At 40.7% G+C, this 22214-nt stretch overlaps 3 protein-coding genes and 1 non-coding gene across 5 annotated transcripts in view; 2 read left to right on the top strand and 2 right to left on the bottom strand.

Moving 5' to 3' along the window:
• The window catches only part of mpzl1l (myelin protein zero-like 1 like), a 13620-nt gene extending 7162 nt beyond the window's left edge, over window positions 1-6458 (bottom strand). Inside the window, 5 exon segments of one of the 2 annotated variants that reach the window (NM_001257340.2) lie at window positions 1-61; window positions 2915-3044; window positions 4082-4295; window positions 4746-4915; window positions 6300-6458. The exon segment at window positions 1-61 is cut by the window's left edge and continues 45 nt beyond it. In NM_001257340.2, coding sequence (NP_001244269.1) covers window positions 1-61; window positions 2915-3044; window positions 4082-4295; window positions 4746-4915; window positions 6300-6372 — 648 coding nt within the window. In that variant the 5' untranslated portion in view covers window positions 6373-6458. 2 annotated transcript variants of the gene reach the window in all.
• klhl35 (kelch-like family member 35) overlaps window positions 1-22214 on the top strand; it is a 103222-nt gene that overhangs the window by 24392 nt on the left and 56616 nt on the right. The gene's annotated exons all lie outside the window — the stretch shown is intronic.
• Window positions 8414-8579, bottom strand: LOC137496627 (U1 spliceosomal RNA). Its single transcript, XR_015501706.1, has one exon. It is a non-coding gene; the product is annotated as a U1 spliceosomal RNA (small nuclear RNA).
• psmg1 (proteasome (prosome, macropain) assembly chaperone 1) lies at window positions 9658-13365 on the top strand. Its single transcript, NM_001002714.1, has 7 exons — window positions 9658-9861; window positions 10662-10750; window positions 11575-11732; window positions 11963-12025; window positions 12238-12436; window positions 12570-12691; window positions 13059-13365. Exons 1-7 carry the CDS (start codon window positions 9737-9739, stop codon window positions 13134-13136), a joined length of 834 nt encoding a protein of 277 aa, NP_001002714.1. The 5' UTR covers window positions 9658-9736; the 3' UTR covers window positions 13137-13365.

Below are 22214 nucleotides of genomic sequence, written 5' to 3'. Positions count from 1 at the left end.
CGACTCCGCCTTCTTCCCCACCCGAGTGTTCTGTGTGCTCACACTCTCTATCGAGGTGCAGCTACACGCACGCACGCACGCACAAACACACACACATGGAGAGATGACGCAAACAAATGAGATGAGAGATGACAAAAGCAAAACAAGTGCGCCGCGACGTGACATGACTTCTGATCAAAACACACAGACGGATGAGACACACACTGGGTTAATGACACACACTCAGCTCTGAACACACACTTCAGCGACACCTCATATTTCACACACATCAGCAGAAACTGACTATGTTCACATCAGTTAAACACATTACACACTTACATCTTGACCATCACACGGATGAGGAGCCTCCAGCAATAAAATAACAACAACAACAATAATAAAAGAAAAAAAATAATAATAACCGTAATAATAACAATAATAACCATAATAATCATAATAATAACCATAATACTAATAATAATAACAACAATAATAATAAAAGAAAAAAAAATAATAATAATAATAATAACAATAATAACCATAATAATAATAGTAATAATAACCATAATAATTATAATAATAATAATAATCATAATAATAATAATAATGACAACCATAATAATAACCATAATAATAACAACAATCATAATAATAATCATAACCATAATAAAAATAATAATAATAATAATACCATAACCATATTAATAATAATAATAACCATAATAATAACAATATCTATAATAATAATAATAACCATAATAATAACAATAACCATAATAATAATCATCATCATAACCATAATAAAAATAATAATAATAGTAATAACAATAAACATAATAATAAACATAATAATAATAATAAACATAATAATAATAATAAACATAACAATAAACATAATAATAATAATAATAATAATAAACATAAAAATAAACATAATAATAATAATTATAATAAACATAACAATAAACATAATAATAATAATAATAATAATAATGCTTTTATTGAAGCCATTATACATTTAAACCCGCACCACAAACACTACCAGGATGTAAACCATTAGGAATGACTTTATATGATCAGAGTTGAAGTGAAATGTGTTTAACTCTCAGGATTGAAATGTAACGTGTTTAATTCTCAGTATTTCGCACACTGGTAACACTTCACGATGAGACTCCAGTAGTTAACATAATCTAGTGCATTACCTAATAATGAGCAGTATATCTTGCAGAATTGATTAATGTTATGTTAGTTCATACAAACACAACTGTACACTGTTAGTTCAGGCACGTTAAATAATTCTGACTGTAATAATGCATAATAACAGGCAATAAAGGCTCATGACAGGCAGAATGATAACCATGACAGACTGCTTCATAACAACTGTCAGGCTCAGCTGAGAAAACTGTGAAGAATCAAACACACAATCTGATCTGTTAATACTCATCACCATCCATTAACCAACGCTTTAGCGAATAAACGTTTTATTAAAAGTGTTTCTGAGGTTTACTTCTACTTCATAGTTATCATTCTTAGAGTGAGCCTTTAGACCAAAAATATTATCTATTAATTACAGCACAGTTGAAGACAAAATTATTCGCCCTCCAGTGAAATCTCAATTATTTTTCACTCATTTCCCAAGTGATGTGAGATTTTTTCAAAATGTTCTGAATCATATTAGCTTTAACTAATTTCTGATCACTGATTTCATTTCTCTTTGCCCTGATGACAGCACTTAATATAGGCCCGTTTCCAATAAGTGCTACAGGTTGGTACATTTTTAGATCTGTTTCCACGGTCAAACGGTTGAAAAAGCAAACTGAACCACTCTTTGGGCTTCCTTTTCAAACGGTAGGCACAACAAAAGGGTGCCAAACTGCAGAGCTAGATGTGCAGCAGAACGCTACTGGCTTACAGAGGAATGTGCACAAGCCAGGAGAATTAAATGTGTGTAAAGCATCTCTGTAGTGAGAAGTGCTTCTCATATGATATGTGAACGACCCGTACAGCTTTACTTTAGCATGCAGTCGACGTCATTCTCGCTCGAGTACTCGCCGTACACCACATCTACCAAAAAGGGTACCATTGGCACCATTTGGCAGTGAAGCCTAATAAAGGTGACCCGGCCCAAACTGTACCACTCAGTGGAAACGAGGCATGTCTGACCAGATATTATTCAAGATACTAGTATTAGCTTAAAGTGACATTTAAAGGCTTCACTGTGTTAGGTTATAGGACAATACATTTTTTTCAAAAGTCATTGCTGATAGAATGTTTTAAGCTAATAATATTGATCTTATTTAAAAAATTATAATTAAAAAAGAAAATTCGAAACTGCTTTTATGCAAGCCAAACTAAAAGAAACAACACTTTCTCCAGAAGAAAACATATCTGAGAAAGACTGTGCAAATGTCCTTGCTCTGCTGAACATCACTCAGGAAATATTTGATGAATAATTACAATTTTCACTGGATTTTGCCTTCAACTGTGTTATTCATGGTTAGTTTAACTTTAATCTCATGATGAAGTGTTACCAGCTGACCACAAATGAGCTTACTGTCTTTAATGAGCATGTGATGTTCATCCTGAGGTGAGATATGAGATATACCACACACACACACACACACACACACACACACACACACACCCACACACACCCACACCCACACCCACACACACACACACACACACACACACACACACACACACACACACACACACACACACACACCCACCCACACCCACACACACACACACACACACACACACACACACACACACACACACACACACACACACACACACACACACACACACACACACTAGACTCTGGTTTAGTGTTAAACCACCCACTTCATGCTGCATGCACCGAGAGTTAAGGGGTTAACCCAGCACCAGCACCCGAAGGCATCAGGAGTTATTTAATGCGCAGACGTACCCTTCATAGTCATGACTGGGCTTCTGCCTCCTGATGATCAGATACGTGACCACAGAGATGAGGATGATGCCGATCACAGCTCCGATCACACCGCCCACGATTACTGCAGCGCTGGTCTGAGGAAGAGCCTCTGCACACACACACACACACAAAACACATCAGCACATCACAACCCTGCCCTATCTGTGTGTGTCTGCTCAAATTATCTGTTATACCGTTGTGTTACACTGTTATACAGTGTGTGAACATATCCAGTCTCCAACGGCAAACATGTTATAATCAGACTTGATAATAGTATTTATGCAGTGTTTTGCATTATATGCCCAAGTTGACAGTTCAAAAATGGGGAAAAAGTTTGAATAAATTAAATACAATATGTGCTCGCAGAGACATACTGTGAAAATGTCCTTGCTCTGATCAAAAAAAATCAAAAGAGGGTGAATAATTCTGACTTTAACTGTATATGAATTGTTCCCAAGTTAAAGCAAAAGACAAGTGTGTTTCCAGTTTTTCCTGAACTGTTTCTATTCACAGATGATACAGCAAAGAGTGCTGGTCAACAGACTTTAATAACACGCCTGCTGACTATCCCTGTGTAAACACATCACCACACTGCTGTCTCTCTAAAGCCACTCCACCACCCTGCAGTCTGCCTTCATAGATGTAAATAAGGGCTTTCTCAGTAAAGGTAAATATTGCAGCTTAATCACTATGTGAGTTTGCATTTTAGCTTTAGAAAACTGAGATAACACAAAGTGACCACCTAAAGTGTGTTTTTGAAACATGCGACTATTATGAAGCATTTAAACGCATTCAGACTCAGGAAATTGTAGCATTCGTTACTTTAAAAATGATTCACTTTATTGAATTATGTTTATTTTTATTATTCAGTTACTGTTAGACTTGAAATAAAAATAACTAAACTGTTTATTTCAATCTATCCTTTTCTTTACTCTATTTGTCTATGCTTGTAGGTTGTATACTATATTGTATGCAGATGCGCTCCCCTACAGAATCATCCCAATCAGTCTACTGTTTCCAAATAGAGATATTCATGTCATCTTGTATTTAGATCACAATATATATTTCAGAATAACAAAATATCACAAAGTCAGAATTTCCCAAGAGCTCCCTTCTTTACAGCACGAGCATGCTTTAATCGCTCACCTTTCATGACCACCCTGACTTTAGTAGGAGACGACTGTCCAGTGATGTCCGGAGGATTCTTCACGTCGCAGCTGTACGTCCCGTTGTCTTTAAACTGCATCTGAAGGACACGAATCGACGCGTCCTTCTTGTTCATGTCTCCAGCCCATTCCACACGAGCCTTAAACTGCGGCAGCGCCCCCGGAAAAGACTTCCCATCAGAGTGATATAAGATCTGTGGAGGACAAACATACGCTGACGATCAGATGATGACAGATCTACTACACATCAATAGTGTATATGCAGAAGGACTTTACATTTTCCAGTTCAAGAACTTCTGGTGAACTCTATGCCATGACAAAATCACAGCGTTTAAGGTCTGTTTTCTTTAAAAATCAATGATCTTCACTGCCTGATTGCATTATGTCTTTAAAATATGGACATTTATTTTACTCCAGTGTCTTCGATGCTTCAGTTTCGGCACTCGTTTTATACTTGAACAACTAAATGAATGCTTGAGTCTATTTAACTGATTATATTTTAATTACATTACAACATCCATGCTGTACAGGGAACTGTATTAAACTCAAATAGCCATGTCAACCTTTCACCGGATGTTTATTGGTATGGGAAAGAACACTAGCTGTGCACTGAGCACATAATATGATATTACAGAGACCCTTACTGTGGTGGACGCTCCCGACTCTCCCTCCGCAAGGAAAGACCACGTCACCGTGGTCAATCGACTGACCACTTCTTTAGACCTAAAGCTGCAGCTGAGAGTGGCTGTGGTCCCGTTCTCAACAAACACCTCTGCTGTGGTGAACACGTCTATCGCAGACACATCTGAGACCCCTGAAACACAGATAAACAGCAGTCAGACATCCACATACATGAGCACACAACAGCACCATCAAACTGAGGGGAAGTTGGTTTAATATTCACATGTACCTTCAGTATAACTTCCCTATAATGTTTACCGCTACTTTGAATATCGGATCTGAAATAGCATGTAAGTGTGACTTCAAAACAACTTTTTAGCTTTGCTTTTAAACTGTATAACCTTGGTCAAATGTTTTGGGTTTCCTTCCACAAGCTTCTCTCAATAGTTTGCAGGAGAATTCCTCCTGGCAGAATTGCTGTAACTGAGTCAGATTTGTAGGCTGTCTTGCTCGCACAAGCTTTCTCAACTCTGCCCACACATTCTCTATAGGATTGAGATCAGGGCTTTGTGATGGCCACTCCAAAACATTCACTCTGTTGTCCTTAAAGTACATTTGAACTCATTTGGCAGTATGCTTAGGGTCATGGTCTGTTTGGAAGACCCATTTGAGGCCAAGTTGTAATTTCCTGGCTGATGTGTTGAGATGTTGCTTCAGTATTTCTACATACTGTCCTTTCTTCAAGATGCCATCTATGCTGTGAAGTGGACCAGTCCCTCCTGCAGCAAAACAGCCCCACAACATGATGCTGTTTACAGTCTGTGATGTTTACTGTCAGTTATATAGTGTTGATGTTGTTTTGAAGTCATACTTACACGCTAATTCTGACTGAATATTCAAATAAGCGTGGTAAACGATATAGAGAAAGTTAAATAAACAAATGTGCAAATATAAAACCAACTTTACCTCAATACCATAGCCATGGCACATCTAATTTGGTTTATTTTTTCCTTTAAAAGTCTCACATGAAGCATAGTTCATGAAACAGATGTTATTTAACGATGTACTTATCATTTATCATTCCTAATGTACTATTCCTTCAATAAAACACAGTAAGATTTAAATATTTACTGTTTAGCCTTTGCTGAAACTCAAAAATGATCATTCGGGATTTCTAATAGTATCCATAATCACTTACAATAGTATAAGTACACGTTTAAAACATGAGAAACTAACTAAGAAGACCTCTGCATGAGTAATTAAATCAATCAGAGGACCGTCTTTGTGACAGTATAATACAAAGAGGAGTGATGAGGGAGGCTAATGTGCTAACAGAACAATACGAGCTAAACCTCCTCACCTGAGGCGCGCACACACATAAACACACACATAATCATTCAGCTTCAGGATATTAAATCAAGACTAATCAAGGCTTGTTCTCTATACACTTACATAATGCGCTATTAATTTTAAATCAGTTATTATAGAGTTCAGTTAAGCTAGCAGGTTAGCATCTCTAGCTAGCGCTCACAAATGAGATTTAAAAAAACACCTCAGAGGAAAGCTGAAGCACTCACCGGCGATAATGAACACCGCAGAGACACACAAAGAAACATAACTGTGTGAGGAGATCGGAAGCCTTATTTCCATCCTTTAGATTTCATGAATAACGCCCGATTCACGGAGCCTCGGCGTTTGTTTACAGCATCAGACTGACGGACACTAGCGCTGATCTCAGCACAGTCTCGCTGACGTCAGATCTGAGCACAGCGCTGTACTGAACACACTGCGCTGCTCCAGGATCAGCTCTGATGAACTGAACACTTTCTGCTGATCTCAGGTCAGGTCTCACACACGTCAGCTCTGGGCATTGCGCTGTAGTCAACATATTCCGCAGATCCCCGGTCAGCTCTGATGGACTGCTAATAAATAAACCAAAAAGGCGGTCACAGTGAATCTGTGGATTAATAACTTATTATTACATGTTTATTATTATTAATCATATTTATTTATTTTGTAGGCGCATTGAATTTGACTTGAATATGGTTAAACCATACACTTACTTCTGGCGATTTTATGATTAACTATTTTATCGCGGTATATGGTATTATCACGATATTAATTATTATTAATTATCCAGCGGATGTTTTATGCAGCTGATGCCCTTCCAGCTGCAATCCATCACTGCGAAACACCCACACACACACACACACACACACACACACTCGTACACTACCAGAGATGGCAATAGTAACGCAAGTAGAAGTACAGATAATCACATTTAAAATGACTCTGGTATAAGTTCTGACTACTTCTGTACTTGAGTAAAAGTAAAGAAGTACAGCCTGAAAAAATGTACAAAAGTAAAAAAAAAGAAGTACTCGTTTCCGCCACGGTCCAAAGCCATGCGGTACAGGTGAATAATAGGTAACTAAATTGGCAGTAGTGTATAAGTGTGTGTGTGAATGAGTGTTTCCCACTACTGGGTTGCAGCTGGAAGGGCAGCCTCTGTGTAAAACATATGCTGGAATAATTGGCGATTCATTCTGCTGTGGTGACCCCTGATAAATCAGAGATGAAGCTGAAAGATTATGAGTGAGGGTAGGTTGGTAACTAGTCATCACATCCTACTGATACATTAATATAAAATAACTCACATTTACAATAGTTGTTGTAAAATGTTTGTTGCCAAATTTCTGAAAGCAGCCGAGCAGCATCACACTCTGCAATACAGCCTCACAACACTGCTTGAAGAGGCGGCTCATGTATCATCATCCTGACGCAGACTCACAGCGTTCAGCGTGTAGTTCAGCTGTTCATGTTGATTCACTATAGATATAATTCATTGTGTCTCTCTATCTTTATAAATAATGTCTTAAATTTTATACTGAATTCTGTCAAAAATATATTGAATGTTTTTTCTTTTGCTAAAATATATATATATATTTTTTTGCAAATTTGACAGCAAACTTTTTTGCATTAGGCTAAAGCTGCTTATTTCTTATACATCACCTGCTATTTTAGTGTTTTTGTTTTTCAGATGTTGTGGTTATTTTATTAATTAATAAACATTAATTCTGTCTCAGTTTTCCTCAGTCTCTTTGGTGCATTTCTCATATCAGAATTGAAATTCTCAAAACTCTCTGTTCAATCATCAGATCATCATTGTGTCACTTGTGCACAGCAGTTTCTGATTATGAACAAGTTGCAAACGCTTTTGCTCTTATGTTTCCTACATTATCAATCGCTGAAGTCATGTTGATCAAAAATCTTTATGTTGGCCTGTGTTGAACAGTCTCACTCCCCACAACATTTCAATGTTGTTTATGGTATTTATTTACATGCGAAATGGCTGAACATGTTATAATGTTTTGTTATAATACAATTTTATGCAACAAGAATGTTCACTGAACATGTTTCTGAATATCTGCACACAGGATGGAGATTTTATACAAATCTCTTAACTCTAATTCCTAATTTGTAATATATATATATATTTGGGTGTAGAAGTTATATTGTGGACGGGAAAAATACATTCTGTGATTGTCGGAATGATGTCTGACAGAGTGTTTCGGTTGTAGTCTGATACTCTTTGAATTATTACAGTCATTGTATCAGACAATTAGTGTGCCCATTTGAGCTCATCATATTGTATTCTTTTAATATTGTATTCTATTGTTGACCGAGAGATGAGGGGAGAGCGCGAACGCAGTCCCCCACTACCAGAAATTACGCAGTACAGATTCCTGCATTTGAGAAATTGTCAGAGGTCAAACTAGCCGATTTGTGCAATGGCTAATCCTCGCCCTGGGTGAACCACCTTTCTGATCATGGTATCGCCCCTGCCAGGTAAGTATGATTCCGTTATAGTACCGGAAGGGTCTTGACCGTCAGAAACATCCTTCTTGATGGCGGTGACTCTTCACTACGCCACACGTGAACCAATGCGATCAAACCGCACAATCCCGCTGTGTGTAGATGCAAAGATTACCCCTTCATCTATATATTTATTTATGTACTTATTTATGTATTTTTTAAAACAGAATAAGGACATTTTGCAGCGAACCACTTCCCATCATGCAACGGGACAGTCGAACAGCCAATGGAAAAGCACTACTTAAAACTAGCCTTTTTCAGAAATCAATAATCAGAATTTGTAAACTCAGGTTGAAGTAAAACTCTGGACAGTTTATCTTTTGTAGCTTCATATATTATAATCTAAAACAAACTAGCGAAAACATTCAATGAACACTATGACGTAGGCAACAAGAACGTGTCATGTACATCACTTCCGTGAAATCAAAACAAAGAGCGCCGACAGAGTTCAGATTTTAACTCCATGATCCTTAAATATATATTTTAACCATTAAAAAAGAACCATTTGTACGTTCAGTTGTATCCCCAATATGTTGTATGTATTTGTAATATAATCAGTATTTTATGATGGTATTTGTGGCCGTTCCGCACTTGTTTTCCTCAACAGAACGTGTGCAGTTACACATAATAAGATTTCGAAAAATCACGAAGCTTTGTGCACCATACAGCCATATAACACATACATGATCACATCAGTGCCTCTTTTAGTGGTTTCGACACAATAGAAGTTAATAAACATACAAATAAACACCTCAGCCTCTTTACATTCAGACACCTTCACTCCCGATCCAATACAGCCTGTTCAGGTGTATGAGACAGAGGAGCATGTGTTGAGGACGTCATGTAGTGCATTTATACAAGAGAGACAAGAAATGGTAACTCAACTGATAAGTTTAAGAAATGCAGAAATAAGTTTCAAAGGTCTATTAGAATGAGCAGAAGAACAGAAAGGAGGTGTTTGATGAATTTCCTGAGGGAAAACTGAAAGGAGTCCAGAAGGGGGCAGTAATGCAACAAACAGGATGCCAGCTGCCCTTAAAACCTAACGACGAAGAAGAAGAAGAAGCATCGCGTAGTGTTGCTCATTACACCCCGCCTGTGAGTTTTATTAATAAATTAGCTTGATTATCAGTGTAATATGGCGACATTCTTCGGCGAGGTGTTATCAGTGTATTCTCGAGCTGTGGAAGAGGATGAGTATGAAGACATGACGAATGAAAACGAGGAAGATGAGCAGATCCGCCGCGAAATAGAGGAGAAGAGGTGACATGCTCATCATATTTACTGATTATCTGATCAAACCTGTGACTGCAGTCAATATCAGCACTTTATAAGAGAAACGCAGGACGCTTTCACTTTCACTTCAGCAGCGCGGGTCTGTGACTCATCACGTGTCTCTCTTCATCATCATCTTCATCATCGCTGTGTTACAGTGATCCTCTATGGCGTTTAGCGATACTTAATGTCCTGTTTCTATCACAGCAACAGCACCACATCACACAGTTAGCCGTATTTACTGACCAAAACCACACTGTGGTAAATAAACACACTCTGCACTTCAACATGCTGGATTATTCTCATTTACTGACTCAACAACACTCAAGCTCAGCTCATTCAGACAGAGGTAAAGTTGGTTTGATATTGGGATATTCAGACATTCTGCTTAATCATTTATTTTCAGAAAAGTGTTCTTTGCTAAATCTAAATTGGGAGATCAGATTAGCAGTCAAAGACTAAAGTACAGCCATGTTTACAGTCAGTTATATAGTGTTGATGTTGTTTTGAACTCATACTTGTATGCTAATTCTGATTAAATATTCATATGAGTGTGGTAAACGATATAGAGACCGTTAAATTAATGAATGTGTGAATATAAAACCAACTTTACCTCAGTGTTACAGCTCTAGTGTTCAGTTTTGTTTATGTGTGTTTGTGTGTGTGTGTGTGTGTGTGTGTGTAGATTGAGTTAATATTCAGTGTTGTGTTGTATGTATTGTGTAGTGTGTGTGTGTAGGGTGTGTGTAGATATATTGTGTTACAGGTATTGTGTTGTGTTCCTCCAGGTCAGTGGAGGTGTGCTGGCTCTTGGGCTCTCAGGATGGGCCCCTGCAGTGTTCAGATCTGATCATTGGCGCGGGGCCGAACGCCAGCGGTGAGACCTCACTCCTGTACTCTAGACACCGCAGATGTGTGTGTGTGTGTGTGTGTGTGTGTGTGTGTGTGTGTGTGTGTGTGTGTGTGTGTGTCCTTGAAAATGTATTAATTTCAATGTTCTGTTTTCAGCGGTTAAAAAAGTGCTTGGAAATAGAATTGTGTAGTTGTGTAGTAATTACTCTCCTAGTAATTTATCTTTCTTATTAGTTACCTTTTGAAAATAAAGAAAATATTTTTGTTTTTGTATGAAGTTCAACATGTGATTTTATGTTTGGGGAGATTCACAGTGAGTCACTGAATGACTGAATGACTGTGTTAAATGAAAGATTCAGTGAAAGATGACATGGCGATTCCCACTGCAGGATTTGATCTTAATTTAATGTATGATAAATAAATATAATGTAGTACTGCGATATTCAACATTTGGAAAAATTAGATTAAGATAAAACATGACATGTAAGATGTGAATAGATGACATTTAGGAGAGTAAACGACAGTATATCAGTGCCGATAGACGACTGCAGGCAAACACACCATATACATGATTAAAATACTGCACTATACTATTGAACATTACATCAAACAACAGCAGAGCATGTGTTTGGACTGTGGGGGAAACCGTAGCACCCGGAGGAAACCCACGATAACACGGGGAGAACATGCAAACTCCACACAGAAACACACACTGACCCAGCCGAGACTCGAAGCAGTGACCTTCTTGCTGTGAGGCCACAGTGATAACCACTGAGCCACCGTGTCGCCATGAATAAAGATAATGTTTTGCTGTGTGTGTGCGCGTGTGTGTGTGTGTGGTCTGTGCAGGGTTTATTCGTGCGTATCTGCTGAGCACTGTAGGATGGACGGCCGTGGCGTGGCTCTCCTTCTGGAATGAGCGGAGCCGTGGGTCTGAGCGGCCGACTGTGGTCCCAGGGCCCGGAGAGCCCTCCTGTGTGCTGTACCGGCTGGAGAGCTGTCCCACTGTGAGGAGCGCACCATCACTATACACTACAGGAGAGCTATTCTGCCACTATATACAAGCTGTACACAGTGTGTGTGTGTGTGTGTGTGTGTGTGTGTGAGCTGGAAACAGCACACGGATGATGTTCTCCAGCTTTCTGAAACTGACCCTTTCAGGCTGTGATCCTCATTGTGGTGTTTTGATGACTGTCGCTTTAAATGTAATTGTGTGTGTGTGTGTGTGTGCGCGCAGGTGCTGATCTGCCAGTGCCAGGGTTTTGTGGCAGAGGATCAGCTCTTCCAGTTTACAGAGAAGGTGAGGCCTCATACAGAGCTGTGTGTGTGTGTGTGTGTGTGTGTGTGTGTGTGTGTGTGTGTGTCTGCGAGCCCTTCCTCATTGCTGTGTGTGTGTGTGTGTGTGTGTGTGTATGTGTGTGTGTCTGCGAGCCCTTCCCCATTGCTGTGTGTATGTGTGTGTGTATGTGTGTGTGTGTGTGTGTGTGTGTGTGTGTGTGTGTGTGTGTGCAGGTCTTCTCATGTGTTCAGACGAGGGATCTGAACGTCACCATTCTCTCAGACTGCTCCTCGGCTGATTATAAGACATCAGACTACCTGAGTGGGAGCAGCACACCATTCCTGCGCTGTCTGAAGACCAGCACATACACACACACCGTCACATGTCCACCGCTGGAGCAGCCCAACATCTGCAGCGGACTGGCAGCCGCAGGTACAACACCGCTATACTGCATTATTACACTACTGTACTGCTCACTTCACCATACTGTAGTCATGCATAACGTGTGTGTGTGTGTGTGTGTGTGTGCGTGCGTGCGTGTGTGTGTGTGTGTGTGTGTGTGCAGTCCTGAGCCACTGTCAGGTTCATCAGATCTCGGCTGTCCTCTACCAGTGCTACAGTGATGTTCTCCACCCAGACTCCGCCAGCATGCAGATGTTTGCAGCAACTCTGAGCTCAGTGCTGAAGGTGTGTGTGTGTGTGTGTGTGTGTGTGTGTGTGTGTGTGTGTGTGTGTGTGTGTGTGTGTGTGTGTGTGTGTGTGTGTGTGTGTGTGTGTGTGTGTTCTCTGCTTCTCTGTGGCCGTGTGTTCATTTAGTTTCAGCTTACTGTCTAGGCAACAGCATCTCTTAGTGAACGGCAGGTGGATATGAGCAGGTAAAGTGTCATACGTCTGTGCGCAGGTGTTCAGTTCATGAGTGAAAGCACTTTCAGCCATTGAGTGTGTATGACAGAAAGAGTTGAAACCCATAATGTGCACATGGCGTGCTTTTAGATGACACACACGCACGTGTACACCCTCACTCATGTGTCCATCATGTCTCCTGATGATGCAGCTGGAGCAGAGTCTCAGTGCAGACGTCCTGCAGAGGGTGACGCGGGTCAGCGAGATCCAGAGTAACCTCTACACCTGACAGCAGAACACCCGAGTGTCCAGTCTGAGTCTGTGCTGTTCTGATCTCCAACACACGGGGGCGACAGATCCTGCAGTGAGCAGCAACATCTTCACACGCTTCTGCTGAAATAAACAACACTGATGCCTGTCTGCTTCATCATATTACCATGATAACAGCTCCTTTATTGCCTTTTTCCCTTTCATTTAAAAAATAAAGACTTTAAAAGTGAATTTAGTGATGCTTTTAACCCCCTAGTGTGCTTCTGGGTCGTTTTTATCCACTCTGGTGTGATCTTGAGTCTTATATTGGCCACAGCTCTCTCTGTGTTGACTCCTCTGTGGTGATGCTGCTGCTGTTTTTGCCCCAATAACTTCCGTTATAATCACATTTATTAATTGTAAACCCATCACAGTGTGTTTTATTGTTGCTGATTGTCCCTGTTTGGAAGGACTTTGTAAATTGTCTGCTGTCAGAACACAGTGAGTGTATTTCTGCACACACACACACACACACACACACACACACTATGCTGTATTACTCCATTGAACTCCATATAAAAGACAAACTCTTCAGCACTGGCCGATCTAAAGGGTTAATAATGAACACTGATGATCAACAGTTCAACTTTTACACATTATCTCTCCTAATCCCAACAGGGAAACCAGCAGCAGTCACAAATGCAGGATTACCTGCTGTCATGACTTTACAATCAATAAATGAGATTATAATGCAAGTCAATGGAGCAAAAACAGCCCCAACATCACCAATAGGCAGTCAATCTGAACACACACACGCACACACACATTGGTTAATTTATTGATGTTTAATAATGTTATTATAATAGTTTGTTTTTATTTCTGAATGCTTTGCTTGATTTTGATGTCTTTGTTACAGTTTGAATATTAATTTACTTTAAACTAATTAAATTTAATTACTTTAACTACTGACGAACACTAATTAGTTTTGTGTTCTTATATAGCTGGGGTTAGAATGTGGATTATTTGCATGTAATTATGCGTAATTAATTATAATTACTGTAGGATGTACATGAATCAAGTAACGAGGGCACTAAAATAAAGTGAAACCTTCTCAGTTTAGGGTTTGGGGATCCTGATAAATAAATTAAAATAAATAAATAAATCTAATTATAAAGGGTTTTTAAATTCAAACCTTTTAAACACAAACGTTGTAATTTTATCATTAATATTTAAACCATGCGCTCACGCTCGTCACTTCAGCTCAGAATAACCACACATATGAAGATGAGTGTTGTACAGCAGCAGTGGGGAGATTGTTAATAATTAAGGACGTCACCAGAGTGGCTTTTAGGTTTCTTTTCTTGTGCGTCCTGCCGCTACAGCTCCCCATCTGACAGTGTTCAGCATAGAGGTAATGTAGTCATCAGCTTCACTCTGTAATGCTGCCCTGTGTGTCTGAATAATGCCGGCTGGTTCCTTTACTTGAGCTCAGACTTGATCATCATTAGTGTTGACAGAGTTTGAGCTTTACTGCATCATTATTATTCACAGCTTACAGTTTGCTTTGCTTGTTCAGTGTTTACGCTTCACCATTGCACACACACTGACCATCTTATTGATCACGTTTAAGAGTCTCTAACACTTCTGTTTACTGTATTATAGAGATCAGATCTTCTGTTTAAATATTAAAACTGTCTGCCTCAGTCTGCTGGTCAATTAAAATGAAGTGGTTAAATAATACCCTGATATTCATAAATGTACTGTTAAAAACGTTCAGTTATTATCGATGTGGAATGATGTGAGGCATGATATTCTAGTACTTTGTTTTTTGCAATATTGCTCAGCTCTATAACTCATGCTGGAGTGGTAATCTAACAATACATATACTAATAATGCTTAACTCTTAACCTAAGATGGTGGTGTCGTTTATCAACTATTATATTTAAAGCCGTGAAGCCTGGAGGATGATGATGATGAAGTCGTCTAGTTTAATGTCTCTTGTCTTCCATCATTCAGTTGTTCAGCATCGAGAAACTTTTCCTGCTCTGTGACCCAGAGACTTGATGAGCTCTTCATCTGTCCTGATGAATGAGTGTGTGTGTGCGCACGCGTGTGTGTGTGTGTGTGTGTGTGTTTGACAGATGAATATTCAGCGTGATTTTTCACAGTGACGGAGTGAGTGTGAAGGCTGAGAAATCTCACAGTGTGTCCGTGTCAAAGATCTCAGCTCTCCCACGTCCTGCTAATCACACACACACACACACACACACACACACACTCTTCTGCTAATGCTGGTCTCTGCTTGTGTCAGCTTGTTCTGAACCTGACGAGGAATTCCAGAGTTCCACAACCATGATCATGAACCAACGCTTGAGCACGTGACTCCACACACACACACACACACACACACACTCAGGTGTCCTGGAACAGCAGCAGTGCTTCTCGGATCTTCATCGTTAGTGATGGGTAGTTCGGATCTTTTTACTGCCTCTGACCTTTGAGTCTCCTTCAGTGAGATGAACGAATCTTTTTTTGGGTCATTTTGTTAATTTCAATTAGCCGAAACATCATTAGTACATAATGCGCTGCTTCCAACCACATCTACAACTGACCCAAACGCTGATGACACTACAAACAAGCCAGAACTAGACTCACAACCGACTCAAACCGGACTGAAGACTGGAAAAATGAACTCATCCTCTCCTCCACCTGTGCAGTGTGTGCATGTGCTAATGAACGAATCACTCGCTGAGACGACTCACTGTTCTCGAGTCACTTAAAAGATTCATTCAAAATGAACCAATCATTCAAGAACGACCCAGCACTATTCACTACTCCTGACCCTCACAATAACACAGAGCTCAGCCCGGCCAGAACACACCTTCATTTCTAGATCGGGGCTCATCAAACTTGTTCCTGGAGGTCCGGATCCTGCAGAGTTTAGCTCCAACCCTGATCAAACACACCTGAACGAGCTGATCAAGGTCTTAGGTGTACTAGAAACACTCAGGCAGGTGTGTTGAGGCAGGTATGAGCTAAACCCTGCAGGACACCGGACCTCCAGGGCCGAGATTGGTGACCCCTGCTCTAGATGGTGCTTGTGTTGTTCTGTGGTTGTTTGGGTGTTCTGGGTGGTTTATGAACTGGTCTAGAGGTCTAGAGGGGGGGGGGGTTGTTAAAGCGTTCTAGATAGTTGTTGGAATGTTCTGGGTAAATTTGGGGCTGTTCAAGGGGGTTGTTGAGATATTCTAGGTGGTTGTTGGGTTCTGTGTGTTGCTTGGGTTGTTCAAATTGGCCTTTGGGAAGTTCTTGGGATCATCTGTGTGTTATGGTGGAGATTGTGAGGTTCTAGGAGTCGTTGGGGTGTTTTGGTGGTCTTTGGTGTGTTCTGGATGGTTGTTGGGTTCTTCTGGTCATATTTGGTTGTTCTTATTTATTGGGGTTGTTCTGTCATTGGGTTATTGAGGTGTTCTGGTGGTGGTTTCTTGCTGTTTTGGGGTGTTCTTAGTGGTCAGTTGAGTGTTCTGAATAGTCATTGGGTCATTGTTGGGGTTGGTCATTGTGTTCATTGGGATAGTTGGTGAAGGTGGTCGTTGGGATGTTCTATGGGTCGTTTAAGTGTTTTGGTGGTCATTTGGTTCTTTTTCTTGGCTCTTGGAGTTTTTCTGTGTGACTATTGGACTGTTCTGAGTGGCTGGGTTGTTATGGTTCTGGTGGTTGCTGGGATTGTTATGGGCAGTGTTAAGGCTGTTATGAGTTGTTGTTGGGGTTATTCTGGGAAGTTGTTGGGATGTTCTTGGTGGTTGTTTGGGTGTTCTGGATGGTCTTTGAGGGGTCTTTTCAGATGGTCTATTGGTTGTTCTGGATGGTTGTTGGGTTGTTCTTCTGGTCATATTTGGTTGTTCTTGTTTATTGGGGTTGTTCTGTTATTGGGTTATTAAGGTGTTCTGGTGGTGGTTTCTTGCTGTTTTGGGGTGTTCTGATTGGTCAATTGAGTGTTCTAGGTAGTCAGTGGGTGATTGTTGGGGTTGGTCATTGTGTTCATTGGGATAGTTGGATGGTTGGTTGGGATGTTCTGTGGGTCGTTGATGTGTTTTGGTGGTAATTTTGGTTCTTTTTCTTGGCTGTTGGAGTCCCAGGTCTATTTTTCAGGTCTATGTGTTGGTCTGTGTTATTGGGTCATTTCAGGTGGTCTTTTGGACAGGAGTTGGTCCAACTTGGTCCTGGAGGTCCGGTGTCCTGTAGATTTGAGCTCTAACTTGCTTTAACACTCCTGCACCTGGGATGGAGCTAAACTCTGCAGGACAGCGGCCCTCCAGGACTGAGTTTGAGGACCCCTGTTCTAGAGGTTATGGTGGTTGTTGGGGCTCTTGTTGTTGGGGTTGTTCTTAGCCATTGAGGTGTTCTGGGTCACTGTAGTGGTGTTCTGTGTGATCATTGTGTTCTTCTAAAGTTTGTTGGGTTGTTGTATGTGATTTGTTCAGATGTTTGTGGGATGTTCTGTGTTATTGGGTTGTTTGATGTGTTTTGGGTGCTCTTTTAGTTTAGGGATGTTCTATGGGTTGTTCTGCTGGTTGTTGGGGTTGTGCCTTTGTCCTTGAGGTGTTCTGGTTGCTCATGGGTTGTTTGTTCTGCTGATCGTTTGGTTTGTTGCTGTTGTTTTAGGTGGTCAGATATTTACCTCAAGAACACATTTGTACATGTCTCAGGATGGATGTTCTTGTGCAGGTAATGATTTTACCTGAGCAGGTGAGCTGTTGTCATGGTTAAGGAATGATTTGTTTGGTTAGGCTGTTTGCATGTATCTACAGAAGAGCTCGCTAATCCTCTGTAATTGCCTAATATCGGAGTGAGCATGTAATAGTGATGGATGAGTGTGTGTTGGGGAATTCCCTGCACCGATGCATCCGGCACACACATGTTGGTGGCACCTCAGTAGGTGAAGTCCTGCATCTGATAAGCGTGTATATGGTCTGTGCAGGAAGTGAGTGTTGATCAGCCGCTGTTCAGCTCTCCAGATGCTGTATATCCTCATAGGTGTGTCCGTCTGTGTTTACCCTCCGCTGACTAGTGCTCTGATGAGCAGGTCATCTCACAGGTAAACCATTAACCCAAACTGCAGTGACTGAGTGTGACCTCGCTGTTATCGGTGTGTGTGTGTGTGTGTGTCTGGATCAGTGAACGTGTTGAGATGCGTCAGTCTGACCGCATGAGCACCGCTGATCCTCTGCTTCGACAGGCCCGCCGCTATAAACCCCCCGCCGGGGAAACTCACATGCGTCTCTGATTGCGCAAGTGTTCTCGCTGAAGCAGAGCGCTGTGGTTTTCCGAGTTTCGCTGTTGTGCATGTTTGTGTCTGAACAGAGGAAGTTCACTCTGGGTTACAGCAGTTTCAAGGGCGTCCTGTGATTGTGTGAGTTGGAGAGCGCCGGTGTTGCTGCCGCTGCTGTAAAGCTGAGCTACGGCTCTGCAATACGACGACACAGAGTTGAAGACTACAATATTTGCCTGACAATATATGAAATGATGATTAACTGAGACTAGATTTGTCTTCAGCACACAGTTTTCATAACTAATTGTAATATCTTTTGTCTATTGCCATGATGACTGTTGCAAGATACCAGTATATTCAGCTTTAACCAGGGTAATTAGGCAAGTAGTGGAAAACCTTTTCTTGTTAACCAGTTTCTTTCTAAGCCAGCGAGACCTGGCAACACTCGTGCAGACAGCTTCGCTCTGCAGACCCACAGAGACGCACAGTTTTGGGACTCTTTTGGAAAAATGTGTCCGGCCCAGGTGTCTAAATCTGCTAAAATGTCCGGGATTCAACTTTTGTTTTCACTTTCTAAAGCTCGTATGTGTTTTGCATTATTCTTTAATTGCTTTCCGCCTGGTTCACAGCTGGCAGTGTGCGATACCGAGAGAAAAAGTCAATAATAGATTCGTTAATCTAAACGACTCTGGAAAACTTTACTGTATACTCTGAGAGGACAAAAAAATTTTGTTATCCTCCTTTGTTTATGTTCAGTTATTTCACTTTAAAGGCAATGTAAATAACTAATCTGTCACTATAAAAGTAAAATTACTGAGCCTACACAAAGGAGTCTGAGAAAATGCTAATTTTAAGGAAAAAAAATCAATATTTAGAGGTTTTTGCATCTAAACTCTTCATATATTACAACTGAGTTTAGAGAATATTATAGTTGAGGGCAAAATTATTCACCCTACAGTGCAATATTTAATGTTTCTGAAATATTTCCCAAAGGAAATGTTCACAGTGTTTCCTCTAATATTAGTTCTTCTGGAGAAAGTCTGATGTGTTTTATTTGGGCTAGAGTAAAAGCAGTGTTTAATAGTGTTAAAGTCATGTTAAGCTCAATATTATTGGCAATATTAGTGTTGGATTGTCTCCAGAACAAACCACTGTTATACAATGACTTGCCTAATTACCCTAACTTTACCCTAATTACCCTAGTGAAGCCTTTACATGTCACTGTAAGCTGAACACTAGTGTCTTGAAGAATATCTAGTCTAATATTATGTGCTGTCATCATGCTGAAGAGTAAACACATCAGTGATTAGAGATGAGTTATTAACACTGTTATGAGTAGAGATGTGCTGGAGAAATCTGCTCTCTGATAAACAGAAATTGGGTACAAAATTAACAGGGGGGTGAATAATCCTGGGGGTAAATAGTTCAGACTTTATATTGTGATCATGGTATGAGATTTGTGTCTTATTGCCCAGCCCTAGTTGGTGTGTTGTTGTGTTGTCCTGGTGCAGTGTGTGTGTGTGTGCGTGTGTGTGTGTGTGTGTGTGTGTGTGTGTGTGTGTGAGCTCTGACTCCTCCTCCAGCACAGCTCTGACTGTAAGTGACGCTCCTGTAAAGCTTTTCCAAGGAAAAACAAGCCCTCCCCGCCTGTCAATCAGTGTGTGTGTGTGTCTGGAGGCTGGTTCTGCAGGTCGCACTATGATCAGACTGGCTGATAACGTGTGTGTGTGTGTGTGTGTGTAGGCGTTCAGCGGAGGCGTATTCATCCAGCTCAGATTCCTGCCTGAGGATCAGTGTGTGCTTGTGATGTGGATGTCAGGATCAGATCTGCGTCTCAGACTGCAGGGTCACGGGTTTGATTCCTAAACAATAAGGGAAAGCAGGATCACACTTACACTGTCAAACAGGCTGGAGTCCACACAATACACTCATGATGACCCGACTCTGCACAGGCTGCCTTTCTGACTGTTTTGTCTCGTTTCTAGTCTCGTCTTGTTTAAATCAAGACGTTTTGACGATTTCGCTTGTTTCAGGAAATTCTCTCTTTATTTAGACTCATGAAAACAGCACTATATATTCTCTCTGAGTAAGAAAAGTCTACAACACTAAAATTACGCATTTTATTTTCCAGTGAACACAAATCAGTTAAGTTAGGAGCACACGGCGTCCATTTCTCCCAGAAACACCTGAAACACGGCTTCATCTGAGCACAGTACACGTCTCCACTGTGTGATGATCCATTCCAGATGCCTCCAAGCTCAGAGAAGTGGACGGTTCTTCTGGACACTGTTAACATAGGGCTTCCTCTTGGCACAGTGCAGTGTTGGCTGGTGTTTGTGGATGTGACTCTGTATTGTGCTGCTTGTCACAGGTTTAGCGCAGCAGTGCTGAGTCCATGTGCTGATCTGCTTATAGATGAATGAGGACTGTTGATGCAGCGCCCCCTGAGGGGTCGGAGGTCACGGTTGTTCAGCTTAGGCTTGTGCTCTTGTCCTTTACGCACTGAAACTCCTCCAGACTCCTTCAGTCTGTAATGATGTTCTGCACTGTTGAAGGTGAAATATCCACATTTCTTCCTCTCTGTCTCTGAGGATCATTGTGTTCACACACTTCACTCATTTCCTCTCATACTTGTGTCCAAACTGGCGATCCTCTGCCCATCTCTGCTTTCAGTCAAATGATTGAGTATAGAGGCTCTCACAGAGTCCAGCTGAAGCACAGGCCAGTAACCATGACAACTTGAAATCAGATCACCCTAACAACCTGAGTTTGTTACATCATGTGTGTGTGTGTGCTTGTTTATGTGGTTTATGGGGACAGAAATGTGTATAATGACATTGGTGTGGTTTATGAGGACATTCCTTGTGTCTTTGTAATTCAAAACACTTACAATTATACTTAATGAGGCTTTTCACGTTTAATATTTTGCCGCAGGTGTGCTGTGAGGGTTATGCTAATGTAATACATGTTTACTGTATAAAATACATTACTCCTATGCAGGGTCCTCATAAACCCAAAAACCAACCAGTGAGTGAGAGTGTGAGAGTGTGTCTATGCATGTTTGTGTGTTCCATGCATTGATCATAATGTGGGGACTAAATGTCCCCATAAGTATACTAATACAATAGCATTGTGGTCTTGTGGGGACAGATGTGAAAGATGAGTTCTGCTTGTAAATATATTCGGTGTTAATGCACAACATTTAAGTTTTGTCGAGCAGATGAAGGTGTTTCCTCCAGAATGGCGTAGAGAAATCACACGTTTACTCTCGGACATCCTCATGTCCGCTGATTTTCCACATCTGAACTCTGATCTCCAAAATAATCTGAGTGCTTTTAGTGACATCTTCATGTTCAGAAAAAATTAAAGCTTGTGCTGTTTTATTTTCAATCATTGATCAAACCTGTCGAGAAACACTGCATTAATGACGCACAGAAGCTTCTCATTCAGTGAACACAGACACACTCAAACACACACACACACACACACACACACACACACACTTACAAACACACACTAACATCTCTAACATACAAACTGACACACACACACACACACACAGGCTAACACACTATTAGCACTCTCATACACGCACAAACACACACACAGACACAAACACCCCATACACATTCATTCAGTCACACGTTCACAGACACACACACACGGAGCGGCGGTGAAGGCTGTATGTTGAGGACAGCTGTGAATCGAGAGCATCAGTTGAGTCTTTATCAGGAGTGTTGACTCAGCTGTGGGTCTGTGTGTGCTGATGTTTGTGCTTTATGAGGACACATTATATTTAATATCACAAGTATTACCTAATTATCACAATGTTGAGGTGTTTATGAG

This window comes from Danio rerio, chromosome 10 (genome assembly GCF_052040795.2).
Source record: "Danio rerio strain M-AB ecotype USA chromosome 10, GRCz13ab, whole genome shotgun sequence".
Taxonomy (NCBI): Eukaryota; Metazoa; Chordata; class Actinopteri; order Cypriniformes; family Danionidae; genus Danio; species Danio rerio.
Note: the sequence above shows the minus strand (reverse complement) of the source record. Positions and strands in the feature narration are given on the sequence as shown.